The sequence below is a fragment of the Sinocyclocheilus rhinocerous genome, unplaced genomic scaffold (genome assembly GCF_001515625.1).
Source record: "Sinocyclocheilus rhinocerous isolate Xijiao unplaced genomic scaffold, SAMN03320098_v1.1 scaffold418, whole genome shotgun sequence".
NCBI lineage: Eukaryota > Metazoa > Chordata > Actinopteri > Cypriniformes > Cyprinidae > Sinocyclocheilus > Sinocyclocheilus rhinocerous.
Genome location: NW_015651146.1, coordinates 794,040 through 812,458, shown reverse-complemented (window position 1 = coordinate 812,458; position 18,419 = coordinate 794,040). Strand labels below are relative to the sequence as shown.

The window sequence follows — 18,419 nt, the reverse complement described above, 5'->3', positions numbered from 1 at the left end:
ATTTGGCCAATCACAACGCACTGGATAGCTGGCTAATCAGAGCACACCTCGCTTTTCAGACCGATTAGTTTTGTAAAAATCGACGCGTTTCAAAAAGGCGGGGCATAGAGGAGAAACAATAATGTACAGTATGTGGAAAATAATGTTTTTTGAACTTTAAACCGCATAAACACATTTCATTACACCAAATACACAAAATAATGTTCTTTTTAGCAGCATCATATGACCCCTTTAAATAATTTGCTGCATAGAAATTACTTTTATGAGTGTGATCTCTATAAAATCATTTTAAAGAAATCCTTATCTAGTCATCACAAACAAATACAAAAGCCATTCATTGGTCAGAAAGTGTGGGATCCCTGTCTTTATTTTGATCTGTATTTTAGTATTTTGTCTTCCATAAGTGAGAATCTCACAAAGAAATGTCAGGGTCATATTTTACCTTAAAATAAAAAATAAGACATATTGTTGTAATGGGTAAATATATACCCCTACACATTTTTTTAAAATAAAATCTGTTTAGATTTAATACAACTAATATTACCATAATGTGTTCAAGATTATAGTTTTACTTTATAATTTAAGTATCATTTTCGCTCTAATACTTGAAAGTCACAACGGATTAAATCTTAATAGTCCTAAAATACATTTCATTCACTTGATTTTACATTTTCATTCACGCAAAATATGTCTCTTGGTTACCAATGCCATTGCAATCCTTACTGAACCTGTTGCTTGTTTCTTCATCCTGTGATTGCTGAGCAGGGCTGAGTGTGAGTACCACAGAGAAGCTCTTCAGGGTCAGTGAGCTCTCCCACCTGCTCTACTCTCTGCTGACTCTGTCTGTGGGTGGCATGCTGGCATTTGGGCTGGGCTTCTCAGAGTTTCTGCTGGTGTCCCGCACGTCCAGTCTTACGCTATCTATTGCAGGCATTTTTAAGGTGAGAATACATCTTTGTCGCTTTCACATGCTTATGAGATATATTAAAATAAGCAGCTCTTTGCCTCCTCATCTTTTTGTTTTTCTCCATTCCTCAGTAACTTAGCTAGGTTTCAGTGCCTTCATTATCCTTAAGCCATGAATATACTTCACAAAGACATTCTCTCTGTCTGTCTGTCTGTAGGAGGTGTGCACTCTGCTGCTGGCAGTGGAGTTCATGGGGGATAAAATGAGCACAGTCAACTGGTTGGGCTTTGCTGTATGTTTGTCTGGCATATCACTGCATATTGGCCTCAAAACATACTATAACAAAGGTAAGACTCATTCCGATTATGCCTGTAGGTGATTGTAATGCAATACCAAACTTATTTACATGGCACAGCTGATTCATACCTGTGTCTGCGTATAATGTTAAAGATGCATTTTATTTGTTGTGATGAAACTGAAGTAGCACTAAATATATTTTATGAAATTTTCATTTCATGCCGACTTTAAGTGATTTCGACTATGCAGTGCTTGTTTGTTAACAGTTCATTTTAAAAGTAAAATTTAACATGTCACAAACGGTTCATTATAATTTCTGTAATGTGAAAAAAAAAATCTTATTTTTGTTATTGTTATGGATAAAAAAGATTCTTTACAATCATGTTTTTTTTTTTCATGAAAGTAAGCTTAAATTAGATTTATTATTATTATTATTATTATTATTATTATCTCAGCACATTTAAGAGGGAATTTCACATATAAATAATATTGGATCTCTACTGGTATAATCAATTGTGTTCAACACCATCAATTAAGATTTAGTCATAAAATGGATACTAATAAATAAACAGCAGACCCTTAGGAAGAAGAAAATGTGCAAAACTGGTTTTTGAATCAATAATTGTTTTGCTTGAATGCAGGTCAGGTATTGTTCTTAGTGTGTGTATCTCTGTCTTTTTATAGGAAATGGCCCCATGGTAAGACAACTACCAGTCAGAGACAACCCGGACCTTGAGCTTCCACTTCTACAGACAAAAGATGACTATTGTGAAGACACAAATGATGAAGAGGAGCATGAGATTCTTTATTAGTTCAAGGATGACATGAATGTCATAAATAGGCTTGTGGAATGTTTTCCTTTAAAGGCTCATATCAATGGTCACATTGACCACAGATACTCAACAATCCCCTGGCATGATTTGAGTGACCTTGTAAAGACACTGAAGAGCTAATGTACTGGGCTACATCTTTACTGTTGGTCTCTCTTTGATACTGAGAGAAAAGAGAAATCCTTTGCTCTTGGGAAAACAGAACTCTTAAAGCAACTGGGTTAGTTTACCCAAACATTTCACTTCAGTTATTATTTACTCACTCTCATGCCGTTCCAGTCCAGGAACACAAAAAGGATGTTTTCCATAGAATGAAAGTGGATGGAGACCAAGGGCTGTCAAACTCCAAACTCCAAAAAGGTTACATAATGATATAAAATGGTAATTCATTTTGTCTTTGAAGAAAAAGTCATATGTGTTTTGATTTTCAGAATTTCAATTTATAGGTGAAATATACCTTCAAAACCGCTGCTGGAATCAATCTCTCACAGGACCAATCTCCAAGTGGCCTTACACATTTGTTTACATGACAATAAAGGATTTATTTTACTAAATATCAATTCTGTTTTACTTGCCCACAATAATTACTAATTCAGACATAGAATGTGAGTGGATTACCTTCTATTTTTTTTAAATAAAATGAATGAACTTAGTTTTCTTCTACCATGGATTACTTCCCTTTTACCTTTATACAGGGCGGCTTTGTGAATGGTGTTTAGGCCTACTTACTGTCTAGGTTTTATATACTTAATTTTCATCATTCAGTCTATGTTATCAGCTCTCAGGGAGGCAGACTTCAGCAAAGCAGATTATATAGGCTAATTAGATTTGTGTGGAGTTTTCATGCAGATGCAGGGAAGTCTAAATTCATGAACCTGATTGAGTTCAGTGAGTTTGTTTAGTGGATTTATTTCGAAGTCAGGAGGCCAGTTCATTTCCCAGCAGTCTGAAGATCAAGAGAGCAGTTGTTTTAGATTAGAGGATGGGAATGAATTCAGTTAAGACAAAAGTATGCGTCCTTCAGCCTGTGTGCTGGGAGCTTTTTGATTTGTTTGTTTGTTTATATAGCCTAAAAGAAGAAAGTAAGTTTCATGTGCAGGCCCTTTGTCTCAAAAACAGTCTCTGTCTAGGCAACGCAAAGTTTCTGCTTTGCAGAATAGCTTATATACCACCCTGACTGACTATATTCCCCGCCTCTATATTACTAGAGGAGGGCACGGCACCCGTATCAGATTTCACACCTAACCCAAACCAAAGTAGAGAAATGAACGGCAGCAAATAGGAGTGAGTGACCGGGACTCAATGTGTTAACATCTCTTACCTGTGACTGTGTGGAATGCGCCAGGTACACGCTTCAGCTTCAGGTAAACGACCTTATTTCTATGTGTGTGTTTTCATTGCTTGGCTGCAGATACAGAAGCTGTTGCTGTTTTAAATGTAATATTTTAATTCGCTTTGACTCGCTGTATTATTCCTTCTGGTTTACAAGTGTGACTGAGTTAAGCAATATTTATATAAGTCATGTTTGAGTTAATAATGAGTAAAACGGTCGTCTCATCACCACTTAGTAGTACACAGTTTATCTCATTTATGCGGACTGCCTCAGTTTTAGGTTTCATAATGCGCTTGTGTAGCGGTAATAGCTTTCGACAGCTCACTGTAGGTGTGGTACCACATCAGATTCAACGATTCGGAGTTTTAAAGTTCCCGTAATATCTATTTCTGCTGTATTCAGTACAACAAGCCAATGCATGTAAAGGCCGTCTTATTATGATATCACACAATATTTGTGTGAATCAGACCAACGCACTGCCGAGAAGATTCTGTTCTTTCAATTGATTTGGGTTGTGGTGGGATTTTAATGGGACAGTTCACATGCTGGATAGCCTACACTAGCCTACATTCAGATTTTGTACAGTCTGGTTATACATGTATATAACAGGTGTTCAGCTTTCCCAACCTTGTCTTGTAATAGTCTTCAATGGGTCTGTAATGACCAGTTTTGGTGCAGCCTTTTCTGTAAGTGTCCCATCTCTCTGTGTCTCTCTTTTTTCACTCCTCATTGGTTAGGGGGTATATTTAAAGCTGTGTGGCATTAAAAAGTTTGGGGTGTTCTCTTTTTGTGGCTTCATCCGAAAACAACAGCTTTATGGTGCCACCATCCATAACTGCTGTTTATGTTATTATGATCTCCTCTGTTTTGATGTCTGTTTGGAGTGAATGAAAGTTACACAAATTTTTCACTTTGCTCACAGTGACTATTTTCCCACAGGTCTTTAATTGATACCAGCGCAATCATGACGGCCCACAGTTTTTCTCTCGTCCCATCAGAGCGAACGACACTCATCCTGGTGACAGTTCTCCTGATGCTGGTTTCTGAAGTCCATTGCCAGGGTTAGATGTTGTCTTTTACCTTTCACTCAAGCTTGCTCTTTTTTTTTTCTAGATATGAATCAACATTAAAACTTTGCCTGATGTTGAGAATTATTTTTATGTTATGACTGATAACTGAAAAAGGGACAATATCAAATTTGAATACTATTTTGTCTAAATATATGAAAATTAAAACATGAAAAAGTAAAAATCAAAGATAATCTAAATGTAAACATAGGGAAAATAAATATGCACATTTAAAAGCCGGCAGATGACGATAAAATAAAATCAAAATATGATCACATTTTGTAAGCCCCAAACTGTGTTTGTTTCTGTATTTTTGCACAAATGTGTCTGCGTCCTTGAAAATGGTCAGAATTTGAGAACCGTGTATAATTGCTGGTGCTTCCATAATTAGATGCCCTCTTTTCGAACCAAAATGCAATGCCTGTGCACTTCAAAATGAAATTAAGGGTCAAGTAGCATTCATGCCCAGAAACAAAAATAGCAATCCACATATAGCTCCCTTCTGGTGCAGAACTACATTCCCTTTCTTATTTGTTTAAAGGTGAAGTGTGTAGCTTTGAATGTTAAAATATTCCTAACCAAGTGTGCAGAAATCAAGCATCGTGTTAGTTCAGGCAGGCCACGTCAGTCAAGCTCGCATCAGCTGATAGTCAGCTGTTCCTGACGTGTACCAATCCAGTTTTGACACTTATCACAGCGGTCCATTTAAATTCCCATTCTCCAGCGTCTCTTCTATCGCATCGCTGCTCGCAATTCAACTCCCTCCTCCAACCCCAACTCCACCTAACGGAACCTGTAATCTTATCTGATTTTTTTTTCTCCTTTTCTTCGTATACAGTTCACTATATTGCAAGCATTCTCTATCATGTATTTTGTATTTTCTACAACTCATGTAAATTGTGAATTGTAATTATGTATGCAATGCATATACTGGATCTGTTCTGTACCCCAGGTGGGGGTTGACTTGCTGCTCTCCCCGCTCCATCCAAGCATGGCTGCATGGACAGGTGTGGGGAGTTTTGCCCAGAACAGAACCATACTGCCAGCACTAACTGTATGCTATATTATTGTAATAAATTTGACGAAGTGGTCCTGACTGAAACAAATATAAGTATACCATTCGTTTACATATTACCGGTAGTTTCCTAGTGGAACAGAAATTATACTTTTAACCGTTAATTCCGATTATGAAATTATATCTCATTATAACTGTGTTTTCTGAATGTTAATGCTGGTACTGTAGTACTATTATATGGTACCTATAATATATCACATTGATAAGACATCGGTAAATGCATCCACAGATAATTTATTCTGTCTTGATTAGTTAGGATAGCATCCGAAATACTGTCAGAAAACACACAGCTTTTGTTTTGTTAGTGAAATGTCATCTGCATTCCTAAAAGTCCTAATGGGACCAAATTTACAACCCACTTGCTAGAAAAGTGTGTTGAAACCCCACAAAACAATGAAAAACCTGTAACAGTGCAGAAACACTAACATTTTAAACTCCTTTTTTAGCCAAATGATACTGATTTTTTTTTTATTGTACCTTTCCCCAAGGGAAGGAAATTCTTGGTTAGCAGCACAGCAGAAAAGAATAGTCTAGAATGTAAACTTGTTCCCTGAGGCCATTGTGCAACACTGTGGAATCCCTAGATAACTGCACATAGGCCTTGGTGGATGTTGCTACATTTGGGAAAGAAATTTGCCTTAAAAATGCTTGGAATAATTTATGTGTCCTCTCTAGGCCTCTTGTTATCTCTGTCATCCCTAGAGGATACATGCTGCGCGTGTGCTTTCCTCACTGTTTTTGTCTGAGCAGTTGGCCGCACATTTGTTGACTTCTGGGTTGGTGGTGCTGCTGTGTCGGCCAGAATGCTTCCCTGATCCACTGCCAGTTAATGCAGAGCATGGATATTTATTTGTTTCCACACTGTAAAAATGTTACCTTAAGAAGCTATTTCTACTGAATTTCACCCTTAAAATGACTTTTATTGCTTTAATCTAATGCAGGTAATCGTCATATATAATAGTAATAATTATAATAATAATAATTTTACTTGAATTCAACATGTTAATTTAACAACAGTAATAATATATTACAATATTATAATATTATATAAAAAAATACGATATATTTTTACTTGAATTAAATCTAATCATTTTAATGTGTCATCATTTTTATACCTGATAAAACTTTTTTTTTTACAATGCATGAAGTGCCTGCTTTTATAATAATAATAATATATATATGTATGTATGCGTATATATATATATATATATATATATATTTGTTTTTTTTCCTTTTTAATGAAACCTGTTAATTTGGATGTTGTTACCACATGAAGCATGTTTTCCATACCTAATAAAACATTTTTTTTTACAGTGCATGAACCCAGCATTTTACCATTTACCCGATTTTATTCCCCCAATAACATAATCAGGAGCTTCAAGACACTACAGTAAGAGGGGACAAAGATCTCCATGTTTTTTGGGGTCATCCTCATTGTAACACTCATCTGGACTATGACATTACATGCATGCAGCCCCTTCAGGCTGACCTTCAACCCCACTGAAAAGCAGATTTCCTGTGGTCCTCAACCCCCTGTTACCCTGCAGGGCATTACAGGGCCTGCTTTGAGCGCTTGTGGACAGCTGGGGAGAGGGGAAGATGGAGCAGGGAACATGAAAGAGGGGATTGTGGCAAGCTGGCATGTGGAAATTATGCAGATAAGCTGAAGACAAGGGCAGAGTTGAGCAAGAGAACAGTGATGAAGGAAAAAGAGGAATGAATGAAAAACTTCCCGTTCAAATATTAGAACTTCTCAGAGGGGAAGTAGAGGGAAAAAAGCCATTGAGATGCTTTTAGAGGAAGACTTTGATCTTTCAAGACATACATATCTTAGCATTGCCCAAAGCCCCACATACAGACCTCTTTTCCCATGATTCTCTCTAGGAGTTAAAGGCTTGTTTTTGTCCCTCATCTGACTTATGCTATTACACATATATTCATTGTGTGTGCATCTGTCTGTAGACACAAACTTATCGGACTTTCAAATAACTATCAGTCTTAATCCATCTGTTTTCTTTGCTAATAATGTGGTGTGAACTTGTATTCCCACAAAACATGTTGCATAAAGTCTTTATATACATTTCCAGGCCGGCTGAAGCTGACTGTTCTGTCTGAAGATCGGCTGCAGATGAAATGGAAGGAGGCGGAAGGGCTGGTGCAGGGCTATAAGGTCCGTGTGCGGCCCATCACAGGTGAGACTGCAGTTAATGGTAACTAATTAAGATTACATTATTACTTTTTACTATAAGTAAAAAGTAAAAGTATGTGCATGCAGTGCCATATAGAAACAGTACCGTTCAAATGTTTGGGGTCAGGTTTTTAAAAGACATCTCTTATGCCCACCTAGGCTGCATTTATTTGTCAAAAATACAGTAAAAATAGTACTATTGTGAAATAATATTTTTACAGTTTAAAATGAAAACTGATTTTAATGTATTTTAAAATTTTCAGTCTTCAGTGTCACATGATCCTTCAGAAATCATTCTAATATGCCGATTTGCTTCTCAATAAATATTTCTTCTTATTATCGATGTTTAAAAAAGTTTAATATTTTATAATATAAACTGCTTAATTTTGTTTGTTTGTTTGTTTTTTTGTGGAAACCATAAAGCTTTTTTTCAGGATTCTTTGTTAATTAGAAAGTTCAAAAGAACAGTATTTATTTCAAAATATATTTTTTGTAACAATGTAGAAATCCTAACTGTCAGTTATAATCAATTTAATGCATCCTTGCTAAATAGATAATAATTCTTAATAAATAATTAATTTTTTTTAAATTTCTTTCTTTCTTCAAAAAAAAAAAAAAAATCTCACTGATTGTCATGATCAACATAGCGTATAGCAGTCATAACTGGTTGCTCCAGGGGAGATTAAATCATCCGCTGCTCTGTGGAAACACCCAAATTTTGTCTGCTACACATAACAGGAACTGGATTCCACTGAATCACAGCATTTGAGATTTAGAAACAAAAAAGCACCTGTGTTTGTCAGTAAATAAATCAAATGGATAGAAAAGTTACTTATTTTTAAAAGAAACTTGAATATTATGATGTATTATCACCTTATTAAAAATGAATAACGAATTGCAAATTTAAGCCATACATTATCAAGGGCCTTTCTTTCTTTCTTTCTTTCTTTCTTTCTTTCTTTGTAGTGCAGTACATTCTTGTCCCACTGAGTAAGCATTCAGAACAGGTGAGGAATTTTTGAGCAATGATTGAATCAGGATAGTCATAACCTTTGCTCATATCTCTTCTGTCTGACTTCTCGTCTTGTTTTTTTTTTTTTTTTTACCACTTTATATGTGTGTCCATATCTTTCAGTTAAATCCCTTCTCTTCCCCTCTCTCTTTCCCACCGTCTCTCTCTCTCTCTCTCTATCTCTCTCTCTCTGTCTTTATCTTTGTCTCTCTCATCTACTGTTCCGCCCCGTGCTCAGTTAGGTGAGTTCAGACAGGTCTGCTGCAGTCTTGAGAAAGTTCACACAGCAAAACAAACAGCACACATGCCCACAGTGCTCCAGGCAGAGACAGACAGAAATAGACGTTCATGTTTCACAATAAAATCTCACACTCTGCCGTCTTCTGTGCAATTTCTCACTGCCCATTCTCTATATAAGTATAATAATTCACTACTCTAATTTTCCCTCGTACCTTGAAATGAAAACCCACATGCTGTGCCTGATTTCGAAGTCTGCGCCTTCCGGTGGTTGCATTTGTCAATCGCATGCGTCATCAAGTCTGTCTCTTTTTAGAAAAGCAACATTTATATTCCAAAGTAAGACAGAAATTACAGTAATTTATGCCTCACAGGGAATTATATTAAATTTTATAATGGTAACTTTTCTAAAAAATATGTTGATGTGACCTCCGGAAGGCACAGCCTTCAAAATGTGTAACGGCAATTATCACTTTTCACAAGTAAATACTTGATTTTAGTTTTGATCACATAAAATTACTTAAAACTGCAATTCACCTTAATTGAATTTTTTGGTTACATAATTTTTTTAATGATTACATTTTTGTTTTATATATATATTTTTAAATAGATGCACTCCTAATATTTTTTTAAGACAAAAGCAGTACGTTTTTTGTTTTTTGTTTTTTGTTTTTTACGACCATTTTCCACCCTCTGACACTTAGTAAGCTGCAGGTTTGCTGTGCAGTCAAAAGTGAACTGTATTTTAACCCTGTCATTCAATTTCAACTTTGCAAAGCTGCATTACATTATGACGGGTTCACAAAATAATCTCAGTCTCAAACTGTTCTGACTGAAATGATCAGGAACATTGCAAATAGTACAATAAACCTTTTTATATAAAAAAATTCAAGCGAACTTCCTTAGCTCGAGCGATGGTGTGAGTTTGGGACGGGACTATCTGCTTCTCTATCCAATAGAAGTGTTTGGTGATGCTAGTGGCATAAAAATTACACAAATAAACTGCTTTAAATCTAAATCACCCTTTCTTGCTGTTTTCCAGAGGTTCCTCAGCCAGAGCTGATGCTCACAACCATACGCGGCCGTGCAACAGTGGCAGGCCTGGACCCCAGACAGGAGTATCTCCTCCAAGTTATGGTGCTCAATGGGACACAGGAGAAGCTCATTGCAAAAAGACGCTTCACTGGTAAGAATGGAGGATTAGAGGATGTTGCTATGTGGTTGTGAATGTGGTTAGAATTGTCCTAGGGTGCTGTTCGGTGGTGTAAGTTACAGTATGCCTTAAAGTTAAATTCAGATTAGAGGTTTCCCTTCTGATTTGTTGTTGGAGGTGGGGGATCTTCCCAAAGTGCTTTTTGTGCACAAGAAGCAGAAATCTGTACGTCGAAGTTCCCAGCGGTCATAAGCTGTCAGCACAAAGTTCCAAAGTACAGAAACAATCCCTTTTAACACATTACATACTCCACACACACACACACACACACACACACACATATCTCCTCCAAGTTATGGTGCTCAATGGGACACAGGAGAAGCTCATTGCAAAAAGACGCTTCACTGGTAAGAATGGAGGATTAGAGGATGTTGCTATGTGGTTGTGAATGTGGTTAGAATTGTCCTAGGGTGCTGTTCGGTGGTGTAAGTTACAGTATGCCTTAAAGTTAAATTCAGATTAGAGGTTTCCCTTCTGATTTGTTGTTGGAGGTGGGGGATCTTCCCAAAGTGCTTTTTGTGCACAAGAAGCAGAAATCTGTACGTCGAAGTTCCCAGCGGTCATAAGCTGTCAGCACAAAGTTCCAAAGTACAGAAACAATCCCTTTTAACACATTACATACTCCACACACACACACACACACACACACACACAGTGTTCAAAAGGGAACTGTCTGTAATTGACAGTGTGGAATGGTGGATTCCTGCTGGATTACAGCCTGGGACTGACGCTTGTGTCTTTACAGGCACAAAACACTTTTGGAATTCCCTTTAAAACACATTAATGTCCCACCAAAACGACCTCCCTGAAAAAAACCTGATATGAAATGATGAAATACCTGACTTAGCATTCAGATTTCACTCCAGCTGTAACTGTGCTAAAATAAGAATGTAAATACCAGTGATAAAAGTATTTCGTTATAGGAGATCAGATTTTATTCCATAATAGCCTGGTGTTGTCATTGTCAAAAGATGCAGACTATGTCAAACATCTGTGATATGTTGGGATGAAAGGTTGGAAGAGTAGGTTACTGTGTCGCCCCGTGCAGGTCTGGACAGGCCAGTCGTGTGGTTTGGCTAGAGGGCCATGCTTGCTTGTCTGAGGGGGATTATTCCATTGTTCCCTCCTAAAAGCCTAAGCAATAACTCAGTTTTTCCATGTGGATCTGCTTATATGTCAGAAAGGTGTTAATAAAATGGGGCTTAAACACTTTTTATATTTTTTTAGTTTTATATTATAGGATTTACCTAATAGTTTACTAAACAAATCAGCAAAAATTGTTTACACACACTCTTTCCCTGTTCATCATTTCCTCTCAGTCGATGGGTTGCGTGAGGAAGAGCTGATCCGTAGTGGGAACAGAGAGCAGAAGAAAAAAACTCACTCCATTGGTTCTGGATCTGGAGAGGTGGATGACGTGACTGAGGCTCTAGCGGCCTTTCCCACTGTGCTCTACCGAGAACCAACGACTACAGGTAGAGGATCTGCAAACATTGTCTGCCAGTTTCCTAGGAGTTAAATGCCTGTCCTGAGTTAAAAAGTTATGTCCTGAAAGTCTAGATGGCGCAGGCTGATGGGTTGTTAAAGCAAACTGATGATATTCACAGCGTTGTATTGGCAGTAGCAAGTTCCTGTACTTGCTTTGCAGCAGCAGCAATAATCTATAACAAAAGCAATAACCAACAGCAGCAGCAGCGTAGCAGATCTATTCCGGCAAGACCAAATACATTAACATTGTCATATCCATTACAATGCTAAAATCTTCTGAGATTTGTCGTGATAGAACTATGTATGTATTTGTCAATGTCAACACAATCTTTTGGGAAATAGACTTTTAATGTTTTATATACTGCTGTTCAAAAGTTTGGGGTCAGTAATAAATATATATTTTTAAATGAATAAATATTTGTATTCTACAAGGATTCATTGCATTGATCAAATGTAACAGTAAAGACATACATTGTTGAAAAAAAATTCAGATAAATGTTGTTCTTTTGAAATTTCTATTCATCAAAGAATCCCAAAAAAATAAAGTCAGAATCAGAGGGAGCTTTATTACCAAGTATGTTTACACACACAAGGAATTTGACTTGGCGACAGGAGCTTCCATATCACTGTTTCCACAAAAATATTAAGCATCACAACTGTTTTCAACATTGATAATAATAAAAATGTTCCTTGAGCAGAAAATCAGCATATTAGAATGTAATGTCTGAAAAAAATCTTTGATGTCCACACCGGAATTTTAAAACATTTTAAAATATATTAAAATAGAAAACAGTTATTTTAAATATAATTATATTTTGCAATATTACTGTTTTTTCTATGTTATTAATAATAAATGCAACCTTGGTGAGCATAAGAGGCTTCCTTCAAAAACAAATCTTACAGACCAAAAACGTTTGAACAGTAGTGTATATTTCTTAATATTGTGTTCTAGGCATAATTCTAGAGATTATCACATAAAATATGTGTTGATGTTGATATTTTATAGGTAATACATTTTCAGTATTTTTAGATTTATGATTTATGTTAAGAATAATTGATTGCATTAAAGTATTTTTAGTGTGAAAGCTCGGTGTACACCTGCTGTTGCAGTTTTGGCTCCAAGCTCCATGTGTGAAACTAAAATGAAGTATTAACAGCATAACATTTCTTAGTGACAAACCAAACATACTTTTATAGTTCCTGCCCAACTGGGTGTACAAAGCAGAGGAACTCTGTGCTGACCTTCCGTCCCGTAGTCTCTCTGTCATTATCAGCGTTTTACTGGTGGAGCTACAGATGGTTGAACTGGCGCCAGCTCTACTATCTAACCTATTAATAAGAGTCCATTCATCCCCCAAATGCCTGTAATTAATGCAGTTGTAATGGGACAGGGGACTGGACAAGGAGGGGAAGCTGCCCATCTGTGCTGAGTTTGCTTTTAGAATGAGATGGAGTGTAGGAATACTACAGACACCATCACTCGCTATTGTTACTCATCTAACTGTCAGTGATTTTTCAGTCAAAAATGTCAAATATTCTTCAGAAACCAAACAGTAACCAAATTAACATACATTTTATTTAAGCTTTTGATGTCATATAACATTTAGCTGCAGTATATTTAGCTATTTATCTTTAACTCATGTCTTTCTACTCCTATAGAGTCTCCTGCTGTAGCTGAGCTTGAGCCAGAAGTTGACAGAAACACCAAAGAAAAGAAAAAGAAGAAAGACAAGAATCGATCCAAGACCGAGGATAAAAATGATCAAGAAGAAAATGGAGGGAAGTCGGTGAGAGAAGAGGTCACCATCACCAACAAACCGAGAAAAACCACCTCAACCCAAACTGTCACAGGTAATGCCACTCACATTTCAGATTAATTCAATCAATCAGATGGTCAAACAGTTAATGAAAAAATCAGTGCTCATTGTTATTGACCCCATATGCAAATATAAATGTAAAACGCACATTGACTGTGTTAGGGCCAGTGTTTAACAGAGTTAATGAGACGTGTTGATGTTTCCTGTGTCTGTGTAGTGAGGGCTAATAACAGAATTAGGGACAAAACAGAGTTAATGACACTGTGTAGGTTGTTATCAGGGCCTCTTGTGTGCCCTCAGGACTGAAATTTGTTCCCTCCTTCCTCCCATCTGTAAAAGAAACACACACATAGATGGGAATGCACCATTGAGGAACAGTATATGTATTGACAAATAGGATCTTGCAAAATCATTGCAAAAATTGTTTTATATAGGAGCAGAGAGGATTGCAAAATGTTTTCAGGTGTGAAAAGACCCGTGAATACCCCTCACAGCAAAATATAACTACAAACATGCACAGTCTAAGAGACATTAAAAGACATTCTCACACTCAGTTTAAGTTCCACTGCTTAACGCTTGATGTTACCCTTTATTAAAACGGCGGTGTGTTCACTCTTGCCCATGTGTCTTAAGCTGTTTCCACACGAAAGCCGTTTGAATGCAGTGCTGGAGCTCAGGCTGATCTGGTCCTTCTGGTAGACGGATCCTGGAGCATCGGCCGCACAAACTTCAGAAAAGTGCGTGACTTCCTGGAGGGCCTGGCTGTCCCCTTTCACATTGGACCACAGGGTGTGCAAATAGGTGAGATGTTATTTCATATCATCTATATACATTGTATATGCATTGCAGTTTCAAAGCTGTGCATTTCAGTGTCCACATTTAAACTTTACTTAAATATTTACATGTTTATACATTACCATTCAGTTTGGCATCTGTAAGAAATGTTATTAGAGTTTAAAATAACAGTTTTTTATTTAACTATAGTTTAAAATGAAATTTATTCCTGTGATGAAAAGTTGAATTTTCAGCATCATTACTCCAGTCTTCAGTGTCACAGGATCCTCCAGGAATCATTCTAATACGCTGATTTGCTGCTCAAGAAACATTTCTAATTATTATCAATGTTGAAAACAGTTGTGCCGCTTAATATTTTTGTGGAAACTGTAATACATTTTTTCAGGATTCTTTGATGTATAGAAAGTTCAATATAAAGGATCAGCATTTATTTGGAATAGAAATATTTTGTAACATTATAAATGTCTTTACTGTCACTTTTGATCAATTTAATGCATTCTTGCCGGTTAAAAGTATTAATTTGTTGTCATTTCAGCATTATCTCAGTACAGTGGAGATCCACGTACAGAGTGGCATCTTAATAACTTCACCTCTAGAGAGCCGCTCCTGGAGGCCATCAGGAACTTCAGATACAAGGGAGGCAACACTTTCACAGGTAACTGTAGATATTACACCCAGTATATTTCTTAACAACCTGGGATTAATAAATGTTCTAAAAAGGAAGGTTCAGAGTCTAATTTCTAGTTGGATGAGCCATATTCAGAGTTGTTGGACAATGCAGATAAATGCATCCTATATAAGCATTTACCTGTAAATATACCTACATATTTTAGTTATTGGACTGATACTGATAACATTAACAAGCTACATTTACAGGCCAGAACCAGTATAACCAATGGCATGCATCCTTTAATATCTATTGAACATTTATGTTTTTTTTATCATATTGTTGTTGTCACCATTTATAAGCAATAATTTTTTTACCACGGTAAAGAGGGTTTTAGGCAGTCTGATTTGCATTATTTCCAACACATCTTGTTCACTGTAAAGTTACTAAACGCACAGCATCTTCTGGCTTATTGTTTTTTGTTACCTAATAATATGAATCCTATTGACTTAATCCTATATGAAACCAATACGAGAGTTTTTCTGCAAATTTGACCATCTTCGCTGTTCATTTTTAACATTATAATGTAATTATTTCAGGTCAGGCTCTCATACATGCTCTTGAGAACAATCTGAAGGAGGAGGTGGGGGCACGACCCAACACCCCACAGTTCCTGCTGCTGCTGACTGATGGGAAATCTCAGGATGATGCTATTGCTGCAGCCAACAGGCTGAAGAATGCCGGCATAGAGATCATTGCTATAGGTGAGAGCCTCTTTTAGCAAATTACACAATGAGTGTAATGAATTTCAGAGATGCTTTGTGAAGATGAATGCTGTTTGCTAATGAATACGCAACAGTTAAAAAGTTTGGAGTCGGTAAGATCTTTTTTTATGTTTTTGAAAAGTCTCTTTTGCTCACCAAGGCTGCATTTCTTGGATCAAAAATATAATCAAAACAGTAATATAGTGAAATGTTATTATAATTTACAATAACTGATTTTTTTTTATTTGAATATATTTTAAAATGTAATTTATTCCTATGATGGCAAAGCTGAATTTTCAGCAGGCATTACTCCAGTCTTCAGTTTCACATGATTCTTCAGAAATTATTTTAGTATGCTGATTTTGTGGTCCAGAAACATTTCTTATTTTCAGGTTTCTTTGATTTATTATTTAGGGCATTTGTGGCATAATGGTTAGAGAGTCCAATTTGTTACCTCGCAGGTTCGATTTTCACTACTCACTGCTCCTAATGTGAGTGCAAACTTGGTCGTTTAAATGCAGAGGACAAATTCTGATTATGGGTTACCATGCTTGGCCTTCATTTCACATTCACGTTGAATATAAAGTTCAAAAGAACAGCATTTATTTGAAATATAAATCTTATGTAACATCGTCACTTTGTCACTTTTGTTTTTAACAATTCTATGCATCTTTGCTGAATACAAGTGTTACTTCTTTAAAAAAAATCTTACTGGTCACAGTCTTTTGAATGGTAGTGTAAATACTGTATATGTTAGTGCATATTGAAATGACCTATAGTTATGTGTATATTAACATATAAAGTTTTCTTTCTTTCTTTCTTTCCCACTCATGTCCAGGTGTGAAAAATGCAGATGAGGCAGAGTTGAGGCAGGTGGCGTCTGAACCGCTGGAGCTAAATGTGTATAATGTGAATGATTTTCCTCTGCTCAGTAAACTGGTGGGAAGACTAGCACGCATCCTCTGTGGCAAGATTGAAGACCGCATTAAAGCGAAGAGTAGGTCAATCACACACACATTAGCCTTCATTATATTGATCTGACAGGTTTCTACCACATACCCCCATTAAAACAAATTGGTATGTGTCTTTTGCGAGAAGGAATAGAGCGTCCCACTCAGGACCCAGTTCTGTCCTATCCCAGCCCAACTGATCTGCAGTATGTAGGACTAGGTTCGAGAGAGGTGCGCCTGCGTTGGACCGTCCCCAGCAAAAGACCTCAGCAGTACAGAGTGGTGTACCACACCGCTGAAGGACAGAGTCTGAAAGAGGTGAGACAGGCGTCAAAGAGACCCTCCTCCAAACAATAAGAAGTTAGTCTGTTAGACTAAGGCTGCGTCTGAAATCGCATACGCTCTAAGTACTTCATTTGAATAAGTATACATTGTGACCGTTAAAAAAGTTTGTTATATAGCAGGAATGTGTCCGTTTTAATTAATGTACTACATAATTTACTACAGTTGCATCACTTCACTCCCATTCACAACTTCTCTCCCATGGCCTTGTGGGATAGTAAGTGTCCACTGTATGCACACTTTAGAATCTCACCAGAAATAATAGGTCATCCGGGGACTTTTTCCAACTGTTTTATGCAAACTGTGAGTTGGGACATACTCTTTTCACATACTGTTTTTCACCTCCTATATAGTAGGAAAGTACTATATGCTGCCTAAAAGTTGGTATCTCCCAGCCATTAGTACATGCTGGAGACTGGTATCCTGTAAAGATGCTAAAAGCTGGAATTGCTTGTATCATATCGCTGTGGTTTACTTTTGAGCACCAGGAACTGATGAAAAGTTGGTTTGTTGGTGCCACCTACAGGACGTTTTCTATGCTGTAATTAATATTGCATTCAGAAGACTATTTTGTGTGATTTATATGCATGTTTTTGACTTATCTCAGGTGGTGGTGAATGGAACTGGCTCCACAGCTCTGCTGACAGGACTGTCTTCACAGACACAATACCACCTGTCCATCTTTCCTGTCTATGAGAACAATGTGGGCTCTGCTTTGAGAGGCACCTTCACCACATGTGAGTTTCAGCACTCAAAATGCTCATTCATAACATTTCCTGATTTATAGATAAAAAGCCCAAGACCACACTGAAAATCTGGGATTCAAAACTTGGAAGCAGAAAGTTTTAGGATTTTGCGACTTGAAAACAAATATTATGACAAAAATGAATAAGAAATATTTCAGATTCTGCACTATTTCCAGGACACTAATCAAATTAGCACATTTATGACACTGATCATGTGACTCTTTGTACATTCGATCAGATTTTCTTCTTCCATTGAAGCTCAATATGCTCTTATTATTCTCAAATCTTTCTGGAGAACATGATCATCAGATTTCTCACAAACTTGTGGAGTTCTCCTCTTTAGCTTGCTTTTCTTCTCTTCTCTAGCTGGCCTCATAATCTAGTTGTCTAAAAAAAACTAGAATTGTTTTTTTGTAAGTTGGTTTGGATAAAACTCTCATAAATTATGATAATGTAATTTGGTCTCAGAGGTGTAGACCCCACTGCATATCATAATAAATGTTCTCCTCATTAAAGTACCATTGGCGATACCTGAGGCTCTAGAGGTCACCGCTTCCTCCCCTAACAGTCTGCGGGTGCGCTGGCAGCCGGCCGCAGGAGCCACACAGTACATGGCCTTATATTCAGCACTCAATGATGGAGAGCCTGATGATGCCAAAGAGGTGAGTCTGGGATCATGTGGCATCTCACCATGTGGCTCGGTGTTCTATTTATGTTACAATGGTGTGATGCCGTTCCTATGCTCTTGTCT

The 18,419-nt window shown here is 37.0% G+C and overlaps 2 protein-coding genes across 5 annotated transcripts in view; both read left to right on the top strand.

Annotated features, from left to right (window-relative positions):
- The window catches only part of LOC107712705 (solute carrier family 35 member C2-like), a 9,736-nt gene extending 7,148 nt beyond the window's left edge, over positions 1–2,588 (top strand). For 2 of the 3 annotated variants that reach the window (XM_016518038.1, XM_016518039.1), the window contains exons 8-10: positions 766–941; positions 1,125–1,254; positions 1,889–2,588. In XM_016518038.1, coding sequence (XP_016373524.1) covers positions 766–941; positions 1,125–1,254; positions 1,889–2,016 — 434 coding nt within the window. In that variant the 3' untranslated portion in view covers positions 2,017–2,588. The remainder of the gene's footprint in view (positions 1–765; positions 942–1,124; positions 1,255–1,888) is intronic. The other variant, XM_016518037.1, reaches the window with a different exon arrangement.
- A 719-nt stretch (positions 2,589–3,307) lies between these two features.
- The window catches only part of LOC107712700 (collagen alpha-1(XX) chain-like), a 26,639-nt gene continuing 11,527 nt past the window's right edge, over positions 3,308–18,419 (top strand). The window contains exons 1-13 of one of the 2 annotated variants that reach the window (XM_016518031.1): positions 3,308–3,398; positions 4,307–4,428; positions 7,597–7,701; positions 9,989–10,132; positions 11,479–11,634; positions 13,307–13,498; positions 14,098–14,265; positions 14,795–14,914; positions 15,466–15,630; positions 16,469–16,627; positions 16,729–16,898; positions 17,530–17,659; positions 18,185–18,330. In XM_016518031.1, the coding sequence (XP_016373517.1) occupies positions 4,332–4,428; positions 7,597–7,701; positions 9,989–10,132; positions 11,479–11,634; positions 13,307–13,498; positions 14,098–14,265; positions 14,795–14,914; positions 15,466–15,630; positions 16,469–16,627; positions 16,729–16,898; positions 17,530–17,659; positions 18,185–18,330 (1,752 nt within the window). In that variant the 5' untranslated portion in view covers positions 3,308–3,398; positions 4,307–4,331. Of the gene's footprint in view, positions 3,399–4,306; positions 4,429–7,596; positions 7,702–9,988; positions 10,133–10,439; positions 10,507–11,478; positions 11,635–13,306; positions 13,499–14,097; positions 14,266–14,794; positions 14,915–15,465; positions 15,631–16,468; positions 16,628–16,728; positions 16,899–17,529; positions 17,660–18,184; positions 18,331–18,419 lie in introns of those variants that run through there. The other variant, XM_016518030.1, reaches the window with a different exon arrangement.